The following is a 23,953-nucleotide window of genomic DNA, read 5'->3' as shown; positions in this document are numbered from 1 at the left end:
AATAAAAGGTCTTTGGGAGTAAAGTACATAGTTTGTAGTCAAGTTTGGGTAAATGTTCAGATAAAGCAGTCTTCAGATAATGTGAGTCTATTATAAAGTTGTATCCGATATGAAACCTTTATGACCAGATTTTAAAAGTAGCAGTAACAATAGTGTTGTCTATTGAAAACAAGCTCGAGCTCTGTTCTTGGAAATTTATTAATTTAATTTTATTCATAACAATATTTCGCCTTTCATGGGTTGGCACCATCGGGTAAAAAAAAACTAAGCTAAAAATGAGGCAACAATCGAACACTTGCTGAGTAGCAGTATTCAACAGTCTTACTAACACAACATTTTTCTCTTGTTTATGATTAGTGTTGCCACTCAAGAAAATTATTTCCTACCAAAAATTAAGAAAATTCCTTCCAAACTCGACCAAAACCTACCAAATGTTACACAAGCCAAAAATGTGGCATATGTTTTTATACCCACCACCGAAGAGTTAGTTTGGAACACATCAAATTATACATTTTCAATGCTACAAAGTACAAGATTAGCGTTATTCACATAGGATCTAGGCATGTCCGTCCGTCTTTTTGTCGAAATCACTCTATAGCCTTACGTTCAAGAGCAGCCTATATTTTGATAAAGCGCCCTCTATACCGATCTCCCGATAAGAAATCTTGAGTTTAGAAAGTCGTAGTTTTGTCTCAATTTCAATGAACATCCGAGCCTAGTTTGGATTAGGCGATCTCCCGATTTAATTGTTTGAGCCCAAAAATTCGCTTTACTTCACACATTCGCCGTTTCAGTGAGTTGCATGGACACCTCAACATGTGAGTATGGACTTGATTTGACCACATTTGTATGTAGCTGCCACATAGCCCTGCTTTCCGATTGAAGGCATTTAACGCACAAAAGCTGCATTTCCTGCCCAGAATTTACAAAGTTTGGAAGAAATTTTTAGAATTGTGGAATAAAGATGAAATTGAGTTTGAATAATAAGAGAATTTATTTAAAGAAAGAACATTTGTAATGATATTCCAAACAGGCGTATTTATAAGGTGGCCGCATCGTCGAATTGCTACAACAAAGCATTTTTTTTTTTTGGAAACTTGATATGTCAAAATTTGTATACAGGACGAAAAAATTCGATTGGTCGTTACATTTAAGATTGACGTAAAATGTGCTTCAACCAATCAAAGCAAGAAGAAAGGAGTTTATTAATATTTGAGTGGCAGGCCAGAAGAAACAAATTTAACACTGTTCAAAATGCCCATTTGCTCCAGAGGCTTTACCCACAAAACCATCAAGGTGGCAGGTTTAAATAGTTCAATTGGGCTAGGATTGTTTACAACTTCATAAGCGTGTGTTTCGATTGTAACTAGAGACCACACATCACATGTGTCAAATGCATGACTCTATGGTGGACATAAGAATTCCTTCTGAATTGAGTTCATATTATTTTGATGGGCAGGATAATAAGCGTATCACTAGCAAAGGCCTCAATCACCACAAGGACGGTTTTTGTACCCCTTTATGAGGCTCTTGCAATGTCAGGACTTTGACGTCACGCTGGACACATGACGTACTTATGCATGATTTGTGGGGATGAGGAGGAGTTATAGACGGTTGATCACCTATTGTGGTACTGCCCTGAAATTGCGGGGGTAGAAGCAGGAAGCCACCGTAGCGCAGAGGTTAGCATGTCCGCCTATGACGCTGAACGCCTGGATTCGAATCCTGGCGAGACCATCAGAAAAAATTTTCAGCGGTGGCTTCCCCTCCTAATGCTGGCAACATTTGTGAGGTAACATGCCATGTAAAACTTCTCTCCAAAGAGGTGTCGCACTGCGGCACGCCGTTCGGACTCGCCTATAAAAAGGAGGCCCCTTGTCATTGAGAAGTATGTCCCTGTTCCTTAGTGGAATGTTCATGGACAAATTGTACTGCCGTAAATTTTGTCTGTGTTCTTCGGCGCTTTTTGAATCTTTTTCGGGGGCGACATAATGCACCCAGTTCCCTGAGTGAAGCTGATAGCAATTAAGGTTGTTAGACGGGCACCATTATATAACCTAATTTTAAGAACCATAACAGCAGCAAGCACAAAAAACAATTTAAAGAATACTTATTTTGAAGTCTATATTTTTTTAAGCCGAAATCAAAAATTAATTGACATATCAAGTTCCATCAGCTGTGCTGATGCGGCCTTGGACTGAATGGAAAAATATTTGACAAGAATACAAAAGTAATGATTTTCTATTGCTAAAATTCATAACAAACTATGATTGAAAAACTATTTCAATAGAAATCCCTTAATTTGGAAGAAATCCCTGAAATTTGGAGCAATGGCACACCTTGTAACAGTATTCGGCCCCGATCCACAGTTTTGTTCTGCACTCTTAACCATAACACAGAAACGAATTTTGAGTTATCATCGACGATTTTTTCAGTAATTAACTTGGTGTTTAATGGAATGGATGGAAAAACCTACCAAGAAAATAAAAACCTACAAATTTTGGTAGGAAGCTACCAAAAACGGTAACTCTGTTTATGATGTGTCTACGTCGTAAAAAAGCAGAAGTTTATTGGGATGTGTATTACACACGGCTCAAGGAATACAATAATATTACCAGAGCGGCAAAACGTGCCTCCTGCAAGCTTTTCTGCGAACAGGTCGATGGCGTTAATGACGCTGCCAAGATAAAAATGTTTCTCTCAAAAACCCATGTCCAAACTGAAACTTTAGTAGACGACATGGGAGTGAGAGCAGAGACAATGTAGGATATGTTGATGCTTTTGATGAAAACCCATTTCCACAGGATACGAAGGGACTCACGGAGACACCGGAATCTTGGAATAATGACGTTGATCGAAGGTTAATAAAAACGGAATTTATGGCGAAGGAATCCTTGAGGAGCTTCAAACCATTTTAGTCACCCGGACCTGATGGGATATTGCCTAGTCTGGCTAAAATTTTCATAGCGTGCCTAGGACTTACGTATACTCCGAAAGCCTGGCAGGAGGCAAGGCAAGTTATGCGACACCAAAGGCCTACAGACCCATAAGCCTTACGTCCTTTCTACTCAAAACCATGGAACGTATTGTGGACACCTTGATAAAGAGTAGGACAACCAGCGAACTGCTCAAATACAAACAGCATGCCTACGTCAAGGGACGGTCGGTGGAGACTGCCCTGCACGAGATTGTGCATAAAATAGAAAAATCCTTCGATGCCAAAACGTACACACTGGCGGTATGCATTGACATCGAGGGGGCTTTTAACAATGTGCGGACCGACACACTGATCCAATCCTTAGACCAGTACCGGGTGGACCCGGTCCTTAGAGACTGGATGAACCATATGATAAGGAACAGATGGATAAATTGTGTGTCCCATGGCATAAATATAAGGGAGAAAGTGACACAGGGCACGTCACAGGGGGGCATTTTATCACCACTCCTATGGGTGACCACGATAAATGACCTATTACGGCTGCTGGCTGATGAGGGATTTGAACCCGTCTGCTCCGCCGACGCTGTTATAATACTTCTAAGGGGTAAGGATCCGAACGAGCTATGCAGAAGGGCAGAAAGGTTCTACCATATGACTGGGCTAGACCCAGAGGTCTCAATGAATATGCTGATATATGCCAGTTCATGAGGAAGACGAAGGTGGGCCAATTTAACGCACGACGTTTCCTCAATAAGACGATTTCGATATCTGTAAAGGTCAAATACTTAGGTGTGATCTTGAACGGGAAACTGAATTGGAAGTATCACATTCAGGAGCGTACTGGGAAGGCTCACAGATGTTGGGCACTATGTAGACGGGCCGTAGGTTCGAAATGGGTCCTGAATCCGAGGATAGTCCACTGGCTCTACAGGAGCGTGATAAGACCAATACTTACTTACTCCTCAGTAGTTTGGTCGATTGCTATGAAGGAAAAGTGCAACATAAAGACCATACAACAGGTTCAGAGAATATGTTGTCTTGGATAGGCGAAGCAATGAGGACCACGCCCACTAGGGCACTGGAAACTATTTTAGATATCCGACCCATTGACATACAGATTAAGTGTGAGGCAGCCACCGCGGCTATGAGACTAAAGGCGATGGGAGAATGGATTGAGGATGGGAGCAGCTCATACTATCGCGGTATAATCGAGGCGACGATAGGAAACCTGGAAGGAAGGGAAGAGGTTTCCGATCGGATACCTGAGATGAACCTTGAAGTCGACTGCGAGGCACTGCTGTCATCGGCACGGTCTAGGATTGACGGAATCCTAGTATTGACATCTGGAAGATCATGTTACAAGGATGGATCAAAGCTAGAGGACAGAGTGGGCCTGGGATTGAGAACACAGGAACTTTGAGATTTGTTTTAGACTGCCTGACCATAATACGGTCCTGAAGGCGGAGATCCGGGCGATCACGGAATGCGTAAAGTGGTGTGGTGCTAACGCGAGGACGTCGAGTGTGAACATCTTTACCGAAAGTAAAATTGCCATAAGGGCAATAACAACCAGGACGGTAAGGTCACGAACAGTCTTGCAGTGTAAGAAGGAGATTAACGCCTGCTCTGAGGATGGCAAAATCCGCATCGTTTGGATGCCGGGCCATAACGGAGTAAGACGATTTGTCGTTAAAGGCCAGATGACTGCCGCCAATAAACTTGGTTAACCCGAAGCCTTTCGGGACGACGCCGTCCGAGTTAAGGGAGTGGGCGACGAATGCGCATGCAACATTGTGGAACAGCGAACCGGTCGGTAGGACGGCGAAAATCCAATGGGGGATCGAGATCGTGAGAAGACGAGGCTATTACTGAAAGGAAGCAAGGAGGTCAGTATACCTATTGCTATCATAATGGGACACATAGGACTACGAGCTCACTTATGTAAAATCGGTGCGGCAAGTGATAGCATGTGTAGGGCATGCGGGGAAGATGATGAGACGTTGGAGCATTTCCTTTGTCATTGCCCGGCTTTCGCGTCTAACAGATATCGGCACTTAGGTGGCAACACAATACCAGACATGAACCAACTTAATGATTTTGTAAGTAGCACGGAATTCCTAACTTAAAATTTTCTTTTTAGAGGTTACTTTATAGTTTTTAGAGCGCACAACAAGCCGACTACTGGCTTAGGTGTACGTCCATAGTGGCATGGGGCGGATTAATATCTGCACCCTTTTTTCAACCTAACCTAACCTTATGATGTGTCTATAGCTAGAGGCGCAATTTTCTGTGTCTGTTTTGTTTATATTGTTATTTTTATATTGTAACTCAGTATGCGTTTGATTGTTACGCCCTCTTTAGTTTTTTTAACCTGATGGTGGCAATCGATGGAAGGCGAAACACTGTTAGACCTTGCGCCTTGTGTTCAGTAAATAAAGCGATTATTAACAAAAAGGTCGACTAAACGTAAGAGTGCTAAGATGCAAATACCCGCAGGACCCATGGCTCTGAGTATCTTGATTTTTTAGGCACCAGTTTGGAAACAATTGAAGAAAAAAATTGAAAAAAAAAAAAACATATAAGGGTGCCTGTTCTTAGAAGGTTTAGAAACGTAGTTGGAAATAAGATAGACAGAAAAGAAGGAATAGAGAACAAATAGATAAGGTGTTGTGTTAAAAACATTTATTATTATATTTTCATTTGAATTGTTACAAAAAAGCAAAAAACAGACAAATTAATAAGTTAAATCTTAACAAGTAATAACACACACATAGAACATAATCACAAATATTTTATGGTTTTCTCATTCATATACACACTGTTTTATGATAGGTTTTGTTTTGAATCTCTTTTTTTTTGTTTTTGTTTTTCTTTCTTTCTTTAAAGCTAACACATGGGGCATGCACGGTGTATGTTGTATGGTGTGGAAAAACATTTTAAATTACAACTATTAACTGACTATACATACACATACACACATATCTTTATGTAAATATTTATGGTATATAATAATGGATTGTATTTTCTTGCTCACTATGTATTGTAAATTACATACTTGTGTATGTAGTAGTAGTAGTAGTAGCAGTAGAGAAGGAGTTGAGAGATGAGATAATGCTGCCTTTTAAGTAAATAATATGGGTGTTGGTGAGTGAGGTCTCTCGGATATATGCCCAGTCCCATGCCAGGAGGGAGCCATGTGAGATGAAGGAACTGTCTCGTTTCGCTCTATGCTCAGGTAAATAAATGTACGTATATATGTGTTGAGTTACTTTCCGACAGGATTGAATTATGGCACCGAGGAGGCATAGCTCAACGGCAGCTCCCTTTCTTCGCTGGTGATTTGAGAAAAACAAAGAACAAATCACACAAACTTGGGCTTTTGAGTTTCTAAATTAAAGCTTTTTTTTTTGTCATACATTCTCAACAGAGAACCGAACGCATGCACGGGCGTCAATAACAATCACAAAGGGGCTCTTGAGAGCAGAGAGATAAATATCTGGCGGTACTTAAGAATAATGAAACTATTTGATGTCTTTGAACATTTGCTAATCTATCGAACGCAGGAAGAAGGAGGCATCATCTGAGATTCTTTTAATTCCTTTTGTTTTGTTTGTTTGTTTGTTTGTTTTGGATATAAGACTAGGTGAGTTGTTTTTTATTTTTGTATTTTTCGGTAGTGTATCTTCTTAGTCTAGAAAAAAGTTGATGAGCTTAAATTATATTTCGTTACGAGTTAGAAATTACAACCACATGTGTTTCTTTTTGCATTCCGTAGTTACCTTACAGTGCTATAGCACTTCAGTGTTGCCGACCAACCCATGAGGCATGGGCGAGCCTTAGCACTCTCTTCTTTCACTTAAGTCTATTAAATGATCTATTCCTAGCTCTATCAATTGTTCAAATACATACGCACATATGTATGTATGTAGTACCTAATTTATGCTATTTTTTCTTAAATTTTTAAAACTACTTACCATGGGGGGTAACACATTTACATACAATTTCCACTATTGCATTCGCAATGCATGTTTCCTTCCACCATCAACAAAATTGGTGTGCCCCCATGACCATCTTCGTCGCATAACGACGACAGATGAACTAAATAAACATTTTAGATTCTATGAAATTTCAATACCACCAACTCCACACTTCAGATTCTGAATATTCCTATGTAATCACGACTACTTCTACGAGTTACCACAAACATAATACATACACATACCTATAACAACTAGTCAACCTTTTTGCTTTTAAATTTAAATATAAAAATTATGGTTTTAACGGTGTTTAACTTAAATGAACTTTAAACTTTGCCTTTATAATATTTGCATCGATCCATCCATTCCATCCCATCATAAGTACAAAGTCGAGCACAGGGAAAAACTGAAAACGATCAATGGTCCAGGCTTGGAGAGGTAAAACTTTTTTGGTTATGTTTTTTTTTTTGGAAATCTCAAACTTAAAATTCGTTCTAAACGTAAAACCTGGGTTTTTGTTTTGCTTTGTTTTCAAACTAAAGGGGTTTTATATGCTTTCGTGAAACGAAAGTTATTGAATAGCACAGATCTGGCACTACATTCCAAACTAATTTTTTCTGTATGATTTCTTGCAGGGTTTCAATCAAATGTCATTGTCAGTGTAAGAGTGAACATAGAACAGGGACGAAAACGCATCCGCTTGCTATACCAAGTTTCAACTCTCATAGTAGGGAGATTCTTTAGCAACAATTGATTGATCATCCACATATTCAATGTTTCAAGAGTTTCGAAATGATGGTCCTTTACTGGGTTCGTTTTGCTTATGTGGTAACGCCGGGGGCTGTAGTCGCATTATTGGAAATACTTGTGTTTGAACGGGCTGGGGAAATTCCCGACAAACGGGAGCCAACCTGCAGACTGTACTCATTGGATGTGGACGATGACGTGTTGGCAGTTTGGAAGAGGGTAAGGAAACCATTTGTTGCTACACAAGTTCGAGATTCAAATTCCTTCTCCATTATTTGCAATGCCTGCAAGAAAGAGATGCGTTTGATTGAGAAAGGCTCTGATTTAAGGGATTGCTCCACGCTTACCATTGTCTTGTGTTCTGCAAAACTATTGCGCACGGATTCATGCTGCTTGCGCAATTCTTCGGTGCGTTGTTCGTATACATTCATTAGACGGGAGCGTTCTGCAACTCCACGTTCCACCACAGAGCTTCGGACTTCTCGCTTCATGCTGGTCAAGAAAGAAAAAAAAACATATTAGTTTTTTTATGTTTTCGGTCTTTAGGACCGCAGTAAAAAAAAAATATGCGTCAGAATTGGCCAGACTATTTCTTGCCATAGGCGAAAACCAAGGGACCTTTTTAGATAAAACTTTATATGGGTAGTGAGTTTATAACAGTGGTCTATATACACAATGGTATCCAATTTGGAAAGAAACTGCGCTCGGTAGATCTTCAGGAAACCTCAGTTATTGGAGCTCTTAAGGCATTAGTTATCATTGACGTTGAATGATATTATTGTACTCAGTTTTGTAACCTCTAGATGGCGTAACAGTTGTGCGACTAAAAGAGACAATTGGCCACCACCCAGCGTTTTCAGCAATTTGTTGTTGTTGTTGTAGCAGTGTGGTACACTGAGGCGGCCTTGCCGATGAAGGAATCCATAGGGTCAATCCGGTACGTACAACCGGCTGTCATGGTATTGTAATCCATGTTTTACCCCCATTTTGTGTAAATTATAACAATATTGGTAGCCCACCGGTATGATTGTGATAAAAATTTAAACAAATGCACTTTGTTGAAGGGCACATGTGTTCTTAGGTTATAAACCGATTTGCACCATATTTACCACGGATGTTGAATGTCATAACCGAACATTACGTGCAATATTTCAGTCAACGCCATTGTAGGATTGTATATTGTATATATATATATATATATATATAAGTATTGGGTTGCCCAAAAAGTAATTGCGGATTTTTCATATAGTCGGCGTTGACAAATTTTTTCACAGCTTGTGACTCTGTAATTGCATTCTTTCTTCTGTCAGTTATCAGCTGTTACTTTTAGCTTGCTTTAGAAAAAAAGTGTGAAAAAGTATATTTGATTAAAGTTAATTCTAAGTTTTATTAAAAATGCATTTACTTTCTTTTAAAAAGTCCGCAATTACTTTTTGGGCAACCCAATATATTCTAAATCCGTGATGGTCACACTAACACTTGCCCTCCATCTATCGGTGTAAAATCTAAAAAAGATTTTTCAGCGGGGCCTATCCCCTCCTAATGCTGGCGACATTTGTGAGGTAATTTGCCATGTAAAAACTTCTCCCCAAAGAGGTGTCGCACTTCGGCACGCCGTTCGGACTCGGCTATAAAAATGATATTAACGAGTAATAGTAATTAACGACTGCGTAGGATCATACACCGAGATGCAACAGAATCGGACTCCGTCAAGGTTGGACGTGGTAAGCCTAATGTGGTCTACCATTGTCTCGCATATTTGGCTCTGTGTTGACCAATGTTCAAGTAAGACACGAATCGGGTAAGATGCATCGACACTCTGTAAACGTACCACCAGATAATGATGATGATAATATCGCCACCGATTCAAAGGACAAGAAAAATATTGAATTACCAGTTGGATGGCAACTGGAAGTAGTAGCAGCGAACGAACTAATTTCGAACCCAATTTTCGGACGAGACTCAGAAATGTCCTACGGACGGGCTCTTGCACCATGACAGGGCAGAATGAGGCTTTTTTAAATAGACCGGTTGTTCTCTGATCATCGTGCAACAGGTAGTGATGTTGGCCTCCATATTTGTGGCAGACCTTCCGACTACGACTATCTATAGCCTGATGGTATTTGGCCAAGCATCGCGAGCAGTTCCGATGTTTGGCAATGGTTTCGACACGAAGGCTTAAAGACACTTCCAGAAATGTCTTCCGCTTTCCAAATGAGTGCCAGAGCCCGCATACGCGACAAGCATATCGGTGGGAATGAGAGCATCCAAAACGGCCGCAGTAACGGACGCATGCTCAGATCCACTGTTACAAATGTGACTCCACAAAATTGGACTTAGAACGAGCTTACCTCTTTCCTTACATGACCTTTAAGACGAAATCGAGTTCATATTTTAATATATCTCTTCTTTAGACGAAATTTGAGTCAAGTATCTTCAATTTATTGTATCATACAATAAGTTCGAATTTTTTAAATTAGTGTTGCTCTTAGACTCCTGGCCCCTAAATTCTATATCATGGTGATACTCTCCCAAATGCCCTTAAGTTGAGTTCGACATTGTTATTGTGGTTCTCTATGTTCGTCATCCTCTGAATTGCACAGGTTGGAATCCCGAGCTCCGATTTAACCGATTTCTACCATCACCACGATAAGCTTAACTGAGAGCTACCGAGCGCATCCAAAGCTTGGGGAGGGTGGAATGATCCGTTTACGGAGTTGCTGCAACTGAAGTAGCAGACAATCAGCGGTATCGAGTGTAGAGTCTCAGTGAGAAGCTGGCGGCTGTTGTAACACTAAAATACTGACCGCCTGTGATGCTCGATGTGATAAGGCGAGTTATTGGCGCCTTACAAAACTAATGGTCATAACGTTTCTGCTGCGATCGGTTCTATGGACTAAAACAAGCTTGCTCACCTAGTCCATATTGACCAGAGTCAATATGGACTTGTGGCTGCAAGAACAACTATCAAATACTGTTATGTTGAGTTCCTCATTGTTCGTTTGAGTGGTTTGGGATAGTGTACTTTCTAGATGAGGTGGGCCAAATTTGGATAAGTACCTGATCGGTCTATATGCCTGCATAAAAATAATACGTTTTTATGAAAAATCCCACTTATGTGAAACATGATGGAAATAACTATTCATTTGTGATGTCATTCAATGCCATTGAATTCGCTTAAGTGAAAATCGCTAAGCTGAAAATACCGCTAAACTGAAAAGGTTTTACACCCAAGTTGGGTGGTTTATGGGCCAGTCATGGCTCCAAGAAAGGCACGGGATAGCTGTGAGCACCACACAAGCTGGAACATTGAGGTCCGTTCGGTGTGGTGTTCATTGCTGTCACGAGAATGTTAGCTGCGAGCTACCGTGCGCGTCCACAGGTTGCGGATAGTGGAATGCTCCATACGGAGAACTGCAACGGCAGTCGCGGACAATCACCGGTATCAAGCGGAGAGTCTCAGTGAGAGGCCGAGCGGCACCGGCACTTGCACAAATACTGAGTGCTTTTAATGCTAGATATGACAAGGCGAGTTATTGGCGCCTTTATATAACCAATGGCCACGAGCTTGCTCACCTACAGGAGCTTGACGAAGGGTTTTTTCTAAGCCCTTCATACTCCTGTTAAAATTTCAACAAAATTTAACAATAAATGCACATTTTATGGGCTAAAGACCTTATATCGGGAGGTCGGTCTGTATGACAGCGATATCGAAATATAGTCCGATATTGCTCATCAATAACTTAACCTGCGTATGGAGGAAATACGGGTCTGTGTCAAATTTCAACTTAATGTCTTAATTTTTAATGACTGTAGCGTTATTACAACTATTACTGTCCATGAACATTCCACTAAGGAACAGGGGCAAACTTCTCACATATCAATGAGTGTAGTTTAAGCTCAATGATAAGGGGCTTCCTTTTTATAGCCGAGTCCGAACGGCGTGCCGCAGTGCGACACCTCTTTGGAGAGAAGTTTTACATGGCATAGTACCTCACAAATGTTGCCAGCATTAGGAGGGGAAAACCACCGTTTAACATTTTTTCTGATGGTCTCGCCAGGATTCGAATCTAGGCGGACATGCTAACCTTTGCGCTACGGTGGCCTCCACAAATATTTTGTAAGAAAACTTCTAAAGGTGCTATCACACTATATGTGTTTGTGTTATGAGTCACAAGCGAAGAAATGCCTCTGGTGGGCGGGCTTAACACCCCAAGCTCCCCTCTCTCCTAGAATTTGAAACAATTCATTGTTTAAGGGATAAAAGGATGGGAGCACAAACCTTACGATTGCAATGTGTAAGCCCTCTCTGAATGTTACATGCCTTCCTCGGTTTGAGAAGGCCTGGTGCGTTGTTTTTGTTTTTAAGATACCGTCTCGAGCAACAACAAAACATTCCATTTTTGGGTGTAACACTAGAGTACGAGAATCTAATTCGCGAAACATAAACTATAAATTGGTGTTCTGAATCATAAAATGAATACCAATTATCTTCCAAAGTACCTAAGAAGTGACAACTACACTTCTAAATGGGTGCAGGTTTGATGTCGACAAGACTCGATTAGTGAACCATATAATAGACAATCCCATGACAGCCGGTGTTTTACACTGAGGCGGCAGCCCTTGCCAATGAAGAACTTCATCTGGTTAATCCGGTACGTACAACCGGGTGCCATGGGATTGCATGACAGCTACCAGATTGACCCGTTGGAGTGCTTAATCGGCAAGCGTTACCGCCTCAGTGTGCAACACACGACCACAATAACAAAAACAACAACAATAAAATAGCATTATCACATCGCTTTTATAGGTATATGAAATTTTTATTGCAACACACTTACCGCACAAGTTCATCCTTGTCTTTGTGTACTAAAGCCAGATTTTTCACTTCAATCTTTCGGGCCTCTTTCAGCTGATGCATAATTTCATTGTTGACTCTATCCAGAGAGCTTTTCAATTGTTTATTTTGAGATTCTTGAGAATTTTGCAGCACCTTCTCGGCAGCGGTATAGACTATTTCATGATATTTCTTTTGTATGTCCTGATATTGCTGAATATATTGTCGACAGGCCAAGAGCATCCTTTCATCGACACTACCGTCCGTTGCTGACACGGCTTCAGCACTGTTTTCTCCATTGTTCTCACCCACATCCCTTACACAGGGGGGCACTTCTACTGAGGACTCACTGTTTGAAGAAGACAAACAAGATCTGAGTACGTAAAGTAAAATGACACACATTAGAATGATTGACACACGAAGAGATTCGTACTTACAGATTTTTATTGCTAATACGTTTTACCAATTTACTGGCGAACTTGGTTTTCTTACTGCTCTCCAGGGGACTAGACTTGGCACCAGTTATCTTTACCTTTTCCTTATCGTGTTTCTTACGCAAGGTGTCCAATTTCTTTTCCATTTCCAGGCGTTTCTCCCGCACCGTTTTGTGCTCCAAGATCTTGTCCAATGGCTCAGCCGTCAAGGACTCCACATCGAATTGCGAGGATTCGATTTGTTTTATGGATGTAGAGGTCTGGGCAGTAGAGTCCAAGGAGTGCTGATGTTGTATGCTTTGCATAGTGTTGTTCACCACACAATCTCCAGTGTCACGAGATGTCGACACCTCCGTATTTAAGGCGGCCGAGGCCGAGATGCTGGATCTGTGCTTAGGACTAATCGTACTGGACTCAACGGGCCGCAGTTCCTTTTTCTGGCCACCTACTTGAACGAAAACGACTTGGGTTTTTTAAGATTGGTACATCAAGAGTGGTGGGTGGATTTGTTGGTTGGTTGGTTGGTTGGGTTTGGTTTGGTTTGGTTTGGTTGTGGGGGTTGTTAGAATTCCCAGTGTTGTTGGAAGTTTCAACATGTTATGTGTGTAGGTAGAGTGTTTGTAGTAAGTTTTTTTTTTTTTTTTGAAAATTAATAAACAAAAAAATACACATTTAAATACCTGTTAAAATTAAAAAAGAAAAACATTTCTCTATGGGCATGGACAGTTTCTAAGCCATATGTCAAAGCTGTATGTGTATGAATTTTAATATGGTTTGATAAACTGTTGCGCTATCACTGTTTGAAGCATGACCCTTATCTGAAAAGGAGTATTGCCGGGTGGATTCTAAGAAGTAGCTCAATTTTCAGAAGATAGGTACAAACCAACCGAGCCAAGAAAGTGTGTCTAGAGGATGGTGATTTTTAAAATTGGATAATGGTGGAATGACCGTTTTCCTTGAAATACGTCTATGTCGTTGAGCGATTGGATCAAAACATTTCAGAATGCTCCTTACAAACTGCAGCGGTAAGAAGTTTAGCCCCATGAAATTGCACCCCAAAACGAAAATATGCCCCAAACAGGTTTAAGGGGAACAAAAAATAAACTCTTGGGGCATAGTTTTTCTTTTCCGGGGCCTTTTTTCAAGCAGCAATTGGAACCAATTAAATTTTTCCTCAAATCAAATATTGGGGTATATTTTCAATTTACTATGGGCCCTTATTTCACTAGTTTGGGATTCAAATGTATTAATTTTTCTACAAAAACTGCAAATTGGGGCACTTTTTATGCGGACCCTTGTGACTCGTCTCAAAAAAAAATTGTAATTTGAAAATTTGAAACTTTTAGCCTGCGTGGCCTATAAATTAAGAAACGAAATATTTTCAAACAATCGCGCGGTTCAATTAATTTTTCTTACAAAATCGGACGATTGTTGAAAATTCGGATATGTACGTCCTGACACATCCAAAAAAAATTGAGCATTTTTTTTCAATTTATTCCGGCTACGTGCAATAAAAATTAAAAATATTTTTATCGGCGGCGTTTTTTACTAATTTTACCACAAAACATATATATTGCATATTTTGTGTTGTTTTAACATAGTGTTTATATTCATTAATCGTTGGCTAAGTACTAGGTCACCCTGGACCCTGATTATACACCGGATACAAATCCGGCACAATAATCAATCACTGTTCAAATGAAATTGAGAAATTATGTAGAACATGCGGTTATGAATTGCGATTACAGGTTTACAGTTTAGTTGCGCAACGAAGTGTTATTGCAAAATTGAGATAATGCTGAGGAAAAGTAATTTCGTGAACTCACATGAGTTTGTTACGTCTTCTTCGTTGAGAATAGGTTCCGTGTCCTCCTGCAAAACTGCTAGCTGCTTGTCACGTTTCTCCAACTCATTCTGATACTTGATGGGATTGGCCAATGCCTCTGCAAATATGGCGATATCATCGGGAACATAGTCCTTGACAATGATGCACAGAAACAGGGAGGTCAAAGGCAGAGGTTGTCCTAATTCATTGCGTAAACTTAGATGTCTATAACCGGGTCGCAAACCTATAACAGGTAAAACCCGATGGCCAATGAACTTGCCACCCTCTTCGTAAGCTGCAATGCGTATACTAGCCAAAGCTGGCAGAACAACCTAAAACGTTGGACATTTGTTTTTAAACCTTCCTTTCTTCTTCAGAAATAAACATACCTTCTTAAAAATAAAGGGTTCTTCGTCGTATACAGGATTTAGTCCATTATCTCGAACAATCTTGGTGCGAAACCTTTTGCGTACCGTATCTGCTGGCAAGCCAAACATGTCAACCTCCACATACGAGCCAATTCTTTTATCGGAAAGAAATTGGCCCGATAACACAGTGATGGATACAGAACCAGCAATGATACCATCGACCTGAAACAAAATGATGCGTCGATGCTGAAAGTGTTAATGTAAGAAAGATGTGCTCCACTTACGGTACTCTCTGCAAATGGATCCAAACGCCGATCTGTACGTCTCATGAATTCCGGCTTTAACAGATAACCCGATCTGCCATTGTACTCGAATATGCCCAGATTAAGTTGCATGGCTAAGTCCAAAGTTTGAAAATTCAACGCCACCAACTGACAACCGGCATTCCAGAAGAGTTGAGGCATAAAATTAGAGCTGTCAAATCGAGTGCCAGCGGGATACACCCTAGATAGCTGATGTTTGTTGTAGTTAACAAACTCTATGGGCCTTTCCTTTAGCAACGTTGTTGCCTGTTTCTCATCGAACGAAGACATTTCATAGCAGCGATTTTTCTCTAAAGCAGACAAAGAGACAATGTCAATAAGGGATTGCACTGCAATTCCAGAAATCGAAATACAAACTTTCTGAGTTTTCAAATGAGCTAAAATGTATGGGCTGCACATAGTTCACCAGTGCCGAGATCTCAGCACCGGCTTCAGTTTCTTTTTGTGCCTTTTCTGGTGGCGGCTCATTGCCACTGGGTAAAATGGGAGTGGTATTTGGAAGAGATTCATCATCGCTGGAACTGTCGGTGTCTGATGAACCAGTGCTATCCTTGGAGCTTTGTCGCAATTGCTATAAATGTATGGCGTTAATTGTTTTTTGAAATTTAGTTTGAAATGAGCGGCTTATGAGTTGAAACCCACCTGTAGGGGAGGTGCATGATTGCTGCCATTGCCAATATCACCATTTGTTGTTATAGCTGGTGTGCCGCCATCTTCTTGGCCCGAAGACTGCTGTAAACTTCCTGATGAGGGCATAGTCTTATTGGAAGCATCGACTGCACATTAAAAAATAAAAGTTGAAATATTAAAATTACAGGTTATTATCACTAAATAATTAACTCTCGAAATTTCGCTGCAATTAACAACAAAGAACGATAAAACATTTTGTCTTTGTTTAGTGTGAATACACGATAACCTCACGAAGTCATTGTGTGAAAAACCTAGGAGTCTGTAGCTTTAATCCAAAGTTTACGACAATCTCCTTTACTGATAAGATCAACACTTACATACCCGGACTACTCAAATGGAATGATATGCCACAGGGTATATTTTTACGACTAACGCAGCAGCCACGACGTCCCTGTATAATACATACTGCACCCATAAGTGTAGAAACGTCTCTGGGGGGTGGGCTAAGTAGACCGGACAATAGATTTAGCCCGCCACAGAATATTAAAAACCTCGTTGAATTCGATAAAATTAGCTAATTTTTTGCTTCTCAAAGGGTGTTAGACCACACATACACACAACCCGGACCGGAGACCACCTTAGCGCAGAGGTTAGCAATAGAATCCTAGCGAATGCTCTATAAAGGAGGCCCTTTATCATTGAGCTTAAACTTGAATCGGACAGCATTCATTGACGTGTTCATGGGCAAATTTGCATTTGCAGTGGGTCTTAGTAACAGTATGCAGATGAGGCTGTCACTATGGTGGGAGGTATATATCTTTCTACCATTACATAACTCGTTTATATAGCTCCGAATCACGCCCAAAAAAAGCGGCTTGTACTACTAACCAGGAACTAGATTCATGGCCCATGAAGAGTTTTCTCTAGCCTGCAAGAGACTGATTGATTCAGTCTTGTCTTCACAATATACTGCATGTTTAGAGATGTGGTTTTGACGATTCTTTCCTAAAGGTTGGTTTAGAGTTCTGTATAGAGCAAATATAACAAGCTAATGGGGAATGTCTCTGAAGCGATTAATTGCACCCCATCGAAAGCATTCAATACCATACTCGGTCTGAAGTCATTACACGTCTACGTTAAGCACACAGCAACCAGAATTGCGCTTAATCATTGGCTGGTGGTTCATAAGAGTTTATACACTTCTCAATTTTGCAGGTACGGTTCAGCTATAGTAATGGTTGGTACAACGGACTTACTTTAATGATAACTTGAACTTTGTTTCCCCACAATGGGGGTTTGATGTGGAGGACCTCGCACTTTTCTGAGCCCTAGGTATATATGTATGGATCAAAGACAATAGGAATATTGGGCTAGGGATCTTAATTGTGATTAAACTCTTAGAAATTTGGGAGTTTTGAAGGCCCATTGATGGATGAAGCGTTTCTAGGGGGATATTTTAAGCATTTTGCGAGTTATATTGGGTTGCCCAAAAAGTAATTGCGGATTTTTTAAAAGAAAGTAAATGCATTTTTAATAAAACTTAGAATGAACTTTAATCAAATATATTTTTTTTTACACTTTTTTTCTAAAGCAAGCTAAAAGTAACAGCTGATAACTGACAGAAGAAAGGATGCAACTACAGAGTCACAAGCTGTGAAAAAATTTGTCAACGCCGACTATATGAAAAATCCGCAATTACGTTTTGGGCAACCAATAGATACGATCTCGAAGAAATGGTGACTGTCGAACGTCAACAATCCATTTTAACATGCGGGCAACGTTTAAGTCTCTGGTCGAAGCTCGTAGAGAATAATATGGAATACCTTCGGACTTATGGATTGCAGGATTGCTAAGGCTCTATCGTTCACTTTTTCGTGAATATCACTTACACAGACAATGGAAAAACAAGTTTCCCACGTCCATTCTATTAGGGAACAGTACTCAGTGCTGTCCGATTTAAGTTCAAGCTCAATGATAAGTACCTCAGTTTTTAGCCGAGTGCGAACGGCGTGCCGCCGGGCGACACCCCTTTTGGTGAAAATTATTTACATGACTGTTATGCATGCATATGGAAGGATAACATTTTGTATCGGAATGAAGGCAAAGGTTAATAGTTAAACAGATTATCCTCTGTTACAGTCAGTCTCTTTTCACTCTGGCCTAATGCAAGGGCCAGAGAATTCAAATTCAAAAGAACACTCGCAAAGGATTACTGTTCTCTCCTTCTATTATATAACATTTCTGTAAAGTCAAATGAATCTAATGTCACACAATGGGATGGGAAAAAATAAGTGGAAATAAGTCTGCCATTTTGGAGCGGATAGAGATATCTTCATGAAATTTTTCATGGTTATAGCTGAGGTGTTATCCAGTTTATATGCAAAACTTCCTAGAAGTCCCTGGGGCCCATTGGTGGGCCTTCAAAGTTGGTCACCTCGGCCCCACAAAATTTTGATCGGACTGTAAGATATCTCTATCCGTTCCAAAATGGCAGACTTATTTCAACTTATTTTTTTTCCATTCCACTGTGCGCCGTTAGACTAGCTAGCGTCAACCTGGATCTAATCAAATTTATATCAAACTGCCTTTATTCGGTCATAAATTAGCTTCAACGCCTCTGCAAAAGAAAAGGCATACTGGAAATTTAAAGCGGCTATAAGGTGGTCCTGGAGGCCACCGTAGCGCAGAGGTTAGCATATCCGCATATGATGCTGAACGCCTGGGTTCGAATCCTGGCGATACCATCAGAAAAAATTTTCAGCGGTGGTTTTCCCATCCCAATGCTGGTAACATTTGTACCAGGTATTATGACATATAAAATTACTCTCCAAAGAGGTGTCGCACTACGGCACGCCGTTCGGACTCGGCTAAAAAAGGAGGCCCCCTTATCATTGAGCTTAAACTTGAATCGGACTGCATTCTTTGATATGTGAGATTCCTTAGTGGAATGTTTATGGTCAAAATTTGCAATTTGCAATAAGGTGATCCTATTTGAGCCTAACTTAAACTCTTCCATCTTAAAAGTGTCTTTAGTGAAGGTTCAGTCGTTCAAATGAAAAGAAATGTTTACATTTACCTTTCTAAGAAATTTTAATCAAACTTGGACATACATTAGGGATACTGGAAGCGGTGATTTTTTAAATTATCAATGACTAGCATTTGACACTTACCTGAGTTTGCCGATATCAATTGTTTATTATTAAGCGCCGCTGCACCACTCTTCTTATGGTGATGATGGTGGTGGTGATGATGATGGTGTTTCTTCTTATTCTTTATGATAATTTTACGCTTTAGCGATGACGGTGGCGGCAACTCGACATTTGGTTCAAGCGGATGTGAATCTAAGGGTTTATCTAGCAACATTTCCCCAAATATTTCTCGACAATAATTTGCAATTTTAGCCTACATTTATAATAAAAAAAAATAACAGTGATAGAAGGAAGCTGTTAAGGGTCTACGATACTTAGGAAAATCAAAGGTGAATGTCCAAATACAATACATAAACATTTAAAAGGGTTTTTTTACTTTAAGAGAGATTTAAACACAAAGTGGCCAAATACTACACAAGGGAATGTTGTATTCCCTTTTTTGAAGTGTATTTTACTTTCGAATCTTTTACTTTCCGCCCATTGTTCTATATTAGAAGTATACTAAGGACAAAAACATGTAGAGACTTAAATTGGTTAATTGAAGATGGTTCAGAGCGTCAAAATGTATTCAATAGAGGGATTTTTAGTTAATGTTCATACATATCGGGTAAAATTTAAAGTATAGCTTGTACTGCCACATGACTAAGCTTATCTACATAGCTAAGTTACAATTACACATACCTGCTGCCTTGGATTACAATGGTTCTCAAAACTTAACACCACCGGAAGCTCTGACGTTTTAAAAGCACTCTCCGCTATGGCCTCCAGCACATCTTTAGCGAAGATTTCCGGTACAAAGGTGTAGCCATGAACAATGACCGGCTCATCTGTGCGTCCGTTCCAAAAATCCAGCTCCACACATCTAAGAAAAATACCACACGTTAGAATGTGCGTGGGGAAAGCACAATTATGTCACATTACCTGCAGCCTGCCAACAAGCACTGACGATAAATTTCCACTGAAGACTTTCCCGTCAACTGATGGCCCGTCAAATATGTATTGTGCGATGAGTTGATAAAGTAATGAGACAGTGGTTGGTTCATATCGTCGCTTAGATCCCATTTGTTCGAAGCCATGATAGGATTGTCATCGGACATTAGGTACCTGAGAATAGATTTTAGATCATTAATGGATAACAATAAACCACTTCTATAAGTTGTGATACAAAATGGAGAATTAAATTGAATAATGGCTTCAACTTTGGATCATATTTTGTTAGCCGTTTTTGGCATTGGCGAGTGTATTAGTACAGGGCAGTTTATTGCTAAAACTGTGGTTTTTCAAAGAGCCATTTCAAGTTTTCTTTAATTTTACAAATTTGAATGAAATCTGTTTCGAAGATCTTTGGAGCTGCGAAAATTAAATGAACATCGGGCGACATTATATATATGCTAGCCGATAATGACTCAATAAGTGAAAATCGGAGAACATATATGTATATAGGATATATCTGAACCGATTTCTGCTAATTTAAAAAGGCTTGGTCTTAAGGCCAAACAAATTGCATGTTGGTACTTTTATAACAATGTAACAGGGACATGGACGGACATGGCCAGACCGACTCAGAAACTGATGCTGAGCCGTCTGGTTACTTAGTTATTGCCAAAAAATTAGAAAAGTTTTCCACTTTGGCGATTTTCTAGAATATCCCACTCTTACTATAGCTGAGACTCAAAAATCAGTAGAATGCTATAGGCTTTCTCTACAAACGGCTTAAAAATACTGCTAGAAACGACGTTTTGGTCTTTTGGTAGTGTCTTCGAATGACACCTCTTATAGAGAAGTTCTGCAATTGTGAAATACTCTTAAATATCCTCAGCGCTTGTAACCATTGTTGACAAATTGCATTCGGAACTGTAGTAGACGTTCATACTTACCATTGTACGACGACAGTTTCCGTGGACAGGTACAATATGCAATATTTTGTGTGAAATAATGTGAGACATAGAGTAAAAATTGTTTGCTTTTGCAACATTGATGTGGATTGTATCCAATGTACATAAACAACTGAACTATGTGTCCCTCGAACAAACTCATACCAAGCGAAGCTACACCAATAGTTCGAGTGACACAACCATTGTCGTAGTAACTTGACATTTTTTATTTCTTTCGTTATACCCTAATAGGTGATTCGTTGAGATCCTGACATCAATAGAAAATACTCATGTTCACTTGGCTCCTGCATTTTTAATGAATGCAGATGAGAGCAGGCATCTAAAGTCAAGATTTTATTATTGCGTCCTTGATGCCTCTAAAGATAGACATTTCCGAATGGTGGCCTTTTTGCATACTTCCGCTTAAAAAGCTGTTACAGATTCACAACAATGTAACAAGCAGGGCACACACGTATGTATGTATGTTTGTATGAACTGAACATCACTACGTTGCTGTAGAGTATTCGTCTAACATTGCCGCTGGCGGAAATGATTGATAGAAACTTTTGTTTTAAGGGTTTTCATTAAGGCTGAAGGAACCGGAAAGCGTAATATGGTGTTTGATGTGATAGTTCTCTTGTTTCGGGTGAAAGCAAATAACTTTTTGTTTAAACTTAAAATTTTAAACAAATGTTTGTTTAATTTCTTATATTTTGCTAAACAATCACCCTTATTCCGGTTGCCAAAATCTACAGCTGTCACAGTCGAAGACGTATTTCACATTTCGTGGTATTCTTGTTGTTGTAGTAACAGTGTGTGGTACACTGAGGCGGCAGCCCTTGCCGATGAAGGAATTCACCGGGTCAATCCGGTACATACAACCGGCTGCCATGGGATTCTGTAAAGTTATTGCCTTCGACGCTTTAGTAGTAGAAGCATAATAACCAAAAATGTAAAGAAATGTCCAATCAATCAAAAAAAAAAACATATGTTGTGTTCGTCATGTTTTTCATTAAAAATGTCCAGGCGAGTAAGAAGCTTTGCTCTCGTTTGTTGTTTCTTTTGTTTAAACAAAATAAACTTGTGTTTTTAATTAAAATAAGTTCGAGGATGCAAATTACTGCTCCAGTAGAAATTTCGAACACTTACGCTCTTTCCTGCTAGCAAATAGTGTACGCGAAAAGAAAACAAAGTTAAAAGAAAAACTTACAAAAATATAAAATGTTTACTTTGGCAGTGCCAAATATGGTGACTTATGAATTCTTTATGAAGGCAATTACCAAGAACTGGAAACGACTTAAATTAGTAACTAGCCAAAATCTAACTACACCGTTGGCCCTATATAGAAAAAATATTCTTGGTCGTTTTAAATATTGAAGCCGTTTTAGCGATGTCAGTATGCCTGTCAGTTGTAATCACTCTACCATCTTTAAATATACAGCTATCGATCATGTAGTTGCAAATGCAAATTTTGCCCCTGAACATTCCACTAAGGAACAGGGGCAAACTTCTCACATATCAATGAGTGCAGTCCGATTCAAGTTTAAGCTCAATGATAATGGACCTCCTTTTTAAGCCGACACCTCTTTGAAGAGAAGTTTTACATGGCCTCACAAATTGTTGCCAGCATTAGGAGGGGAGAACCACCGCTGAAAATTTTTTCTGATGGTCTCGTCAGGATTCGAACCCAGGCGTTCAGCGCCATTGGCGGACATGCTAACCTCTGCGCTACGGTGGCCTCCATCGATCAGATAGTTGGTTTGTATTATTTTTTATCCATTGGCAGTTTGAGTTCTAAGTTGGGCTCTATACATTAGAAAAAGGGATTGGTATAGTCTCATATAGAGCGATATCGCTATGTGCAGTCATAAAATAAACATTTTCATCCGATATTGTTGAGATTTAGAATCATGACTTGGATTGGAACCTTCGACAACCATGCTTAATACGATCCACATCGGATCATAGTTGGATATAGTTGCCACAAAGACCGATCTTCCGAATTACCTTTATAAGCTCATAAAATGTCTATTTTTTACCCAAATCCGCTGAAATTTTTAAATGCCTTTTGTGCACAGAATTTGAAATTGCACTACGCCTTCGACAATCGCAAAAGTCTCTAGGTAACTAATATTTTTCTCTTTTGTTCTTATTATTAAATTTTAAATTTAACATCCCCAATTTTTGATTTTTTTGGGGTTCAAAAATCCATACCCGTTTTGAAATGTTAAATTGCAGCTATTAATATTTTTGAACATAATCAATAGGCCAATGTGGCGTATGCTTGCCAACAATTCAACGTCATGTTATGTTATATATACGCTCCAGTGTTAAAACAAATGGAAGTCGAATCCTAGGAAAACTTTTTACAAAATGAAAAAGAGTTTCAGAATAAACAAAAGTTTGGCTTTAAATATCACACAGAACACATGATTAATATGCCAGAGAGAATAAATAAATGAAATATCTATTCTACGTTTGTAACCTGGAAGAAGGTATCAATTTAAAATGATGACCATTCAAAGCACCTATCATATTCGTATATGAGAGTTTTGTTTACACAGCAACACATATGCTTACTTACCTGAGAAAACCGTCCAAACTTAATAGGCCCTTTTGTGCATTGAATTTATTTGGCTCATACTGGGTAATGACCTCTTTGGCTCTTTCCGTATCTGCATACGGGTAGAGGATTTCATTCAAACGTGGATCTCGCTGAGTGTTATTCAAAAAGTCCATAAACTGATTTGTGGTCATGTGTTTCCTCTTGGTGTTTCCAACTCTAACAGGAAAGGACAATAATTAGAATTCATTGTTCTAGAGCTCTTTGTGACGCAGGGGGGAAACTTAC

At 39.6% G+C, this 23,953-nt stretch overlaps 1 protein-coding gene across 6 annotated transcripts in view; it reads right to left on the bottom strand.

Annotated features, from left to right (window-relative positions):
- Positions 1–5,605: 5,605 nt before the first annotated feature.
- The window catches only part of LOC106083834 (1-phosphatidylinositol 4,5-bisphosphate phosphodiesterase classes I and II), a 125,182-nt gene continuing 106,834 nt past the window's right edge, over positions 5,606–23,953 (bottom strand). For 3 of the 6 annotated variants that reach the window (XM_013247089.2, XM_013247087.2, XM_059365229.1), the window contains exons 7-19: positions 23,687–23,884; positions 20,150–20,332; positions 19,910–20,090; positions 19,250–19,481; positions 16,092–16,225; positions 15,807–16,020; positions 15,411–15,739; positions 15,148–15,348; positions 14,760–15,090; positions 12,937–13,396; positions 12,504–12,872; positions 8,010–8,154; positions 5,606–7,946 (exon numbers count right to left, since the gene is read on the bottom strand). In XM_013247089.2, the coding sequence (XP_013102543.1) occupies positions 7,737–7,946; positions 8,010–8,154; positions 12,504–12,872; positions 12,937–13,396; positions 14,760–15,090; positions 15,148–15,348; positions 15,411–15,739; positions 15,807–16,020; positions 16,092–16,225; positions 19,250–19,481; positions 19,910–20,090; positions 20,150–20,332; positions 23,687–23,884 (3,187 nt within the window). In that variant the 3' untranslated portion in view covers positions 5,606–7,736. The remainder of the gene's footprint in view (positions 7,947–8,009; positions 8,155–12,503; positions 12,873–12,936; positions 13,397–14,759; positions 15,091–15,147; positions 15,349–15,410; positions 15,740–15,806; positions 16,021–16,091; positions 16,226–19,249; positions 19,482–19,909; positions 20,091–20,149; positions 20,333–23,686; positions 23,885–23,953) is intronic. The other 3 variants (XM_013247091.2, XM_013247090.2, XM_013247092.2) reach the window with 3 other exon arrangements.

Source organism: Stomoxys calcitrans, chromosome 3 (genome assembly GCF_963082655.1).
Source record: "Stomoxys calcitrans chromosome 3, idStoCalc2.1, whole genome shotgun sequence".
Classification (NCBI taxonomy): domain Eukaryota; kingdom Metazoa; phylum Arthropoda; class Insecta; order Diptera; family Muscidae; genus Stomoxys; species Stomoxys calcitrans.
This window is presented reverse-complemented; position numbering and strand designations above follow the sequence as displayed.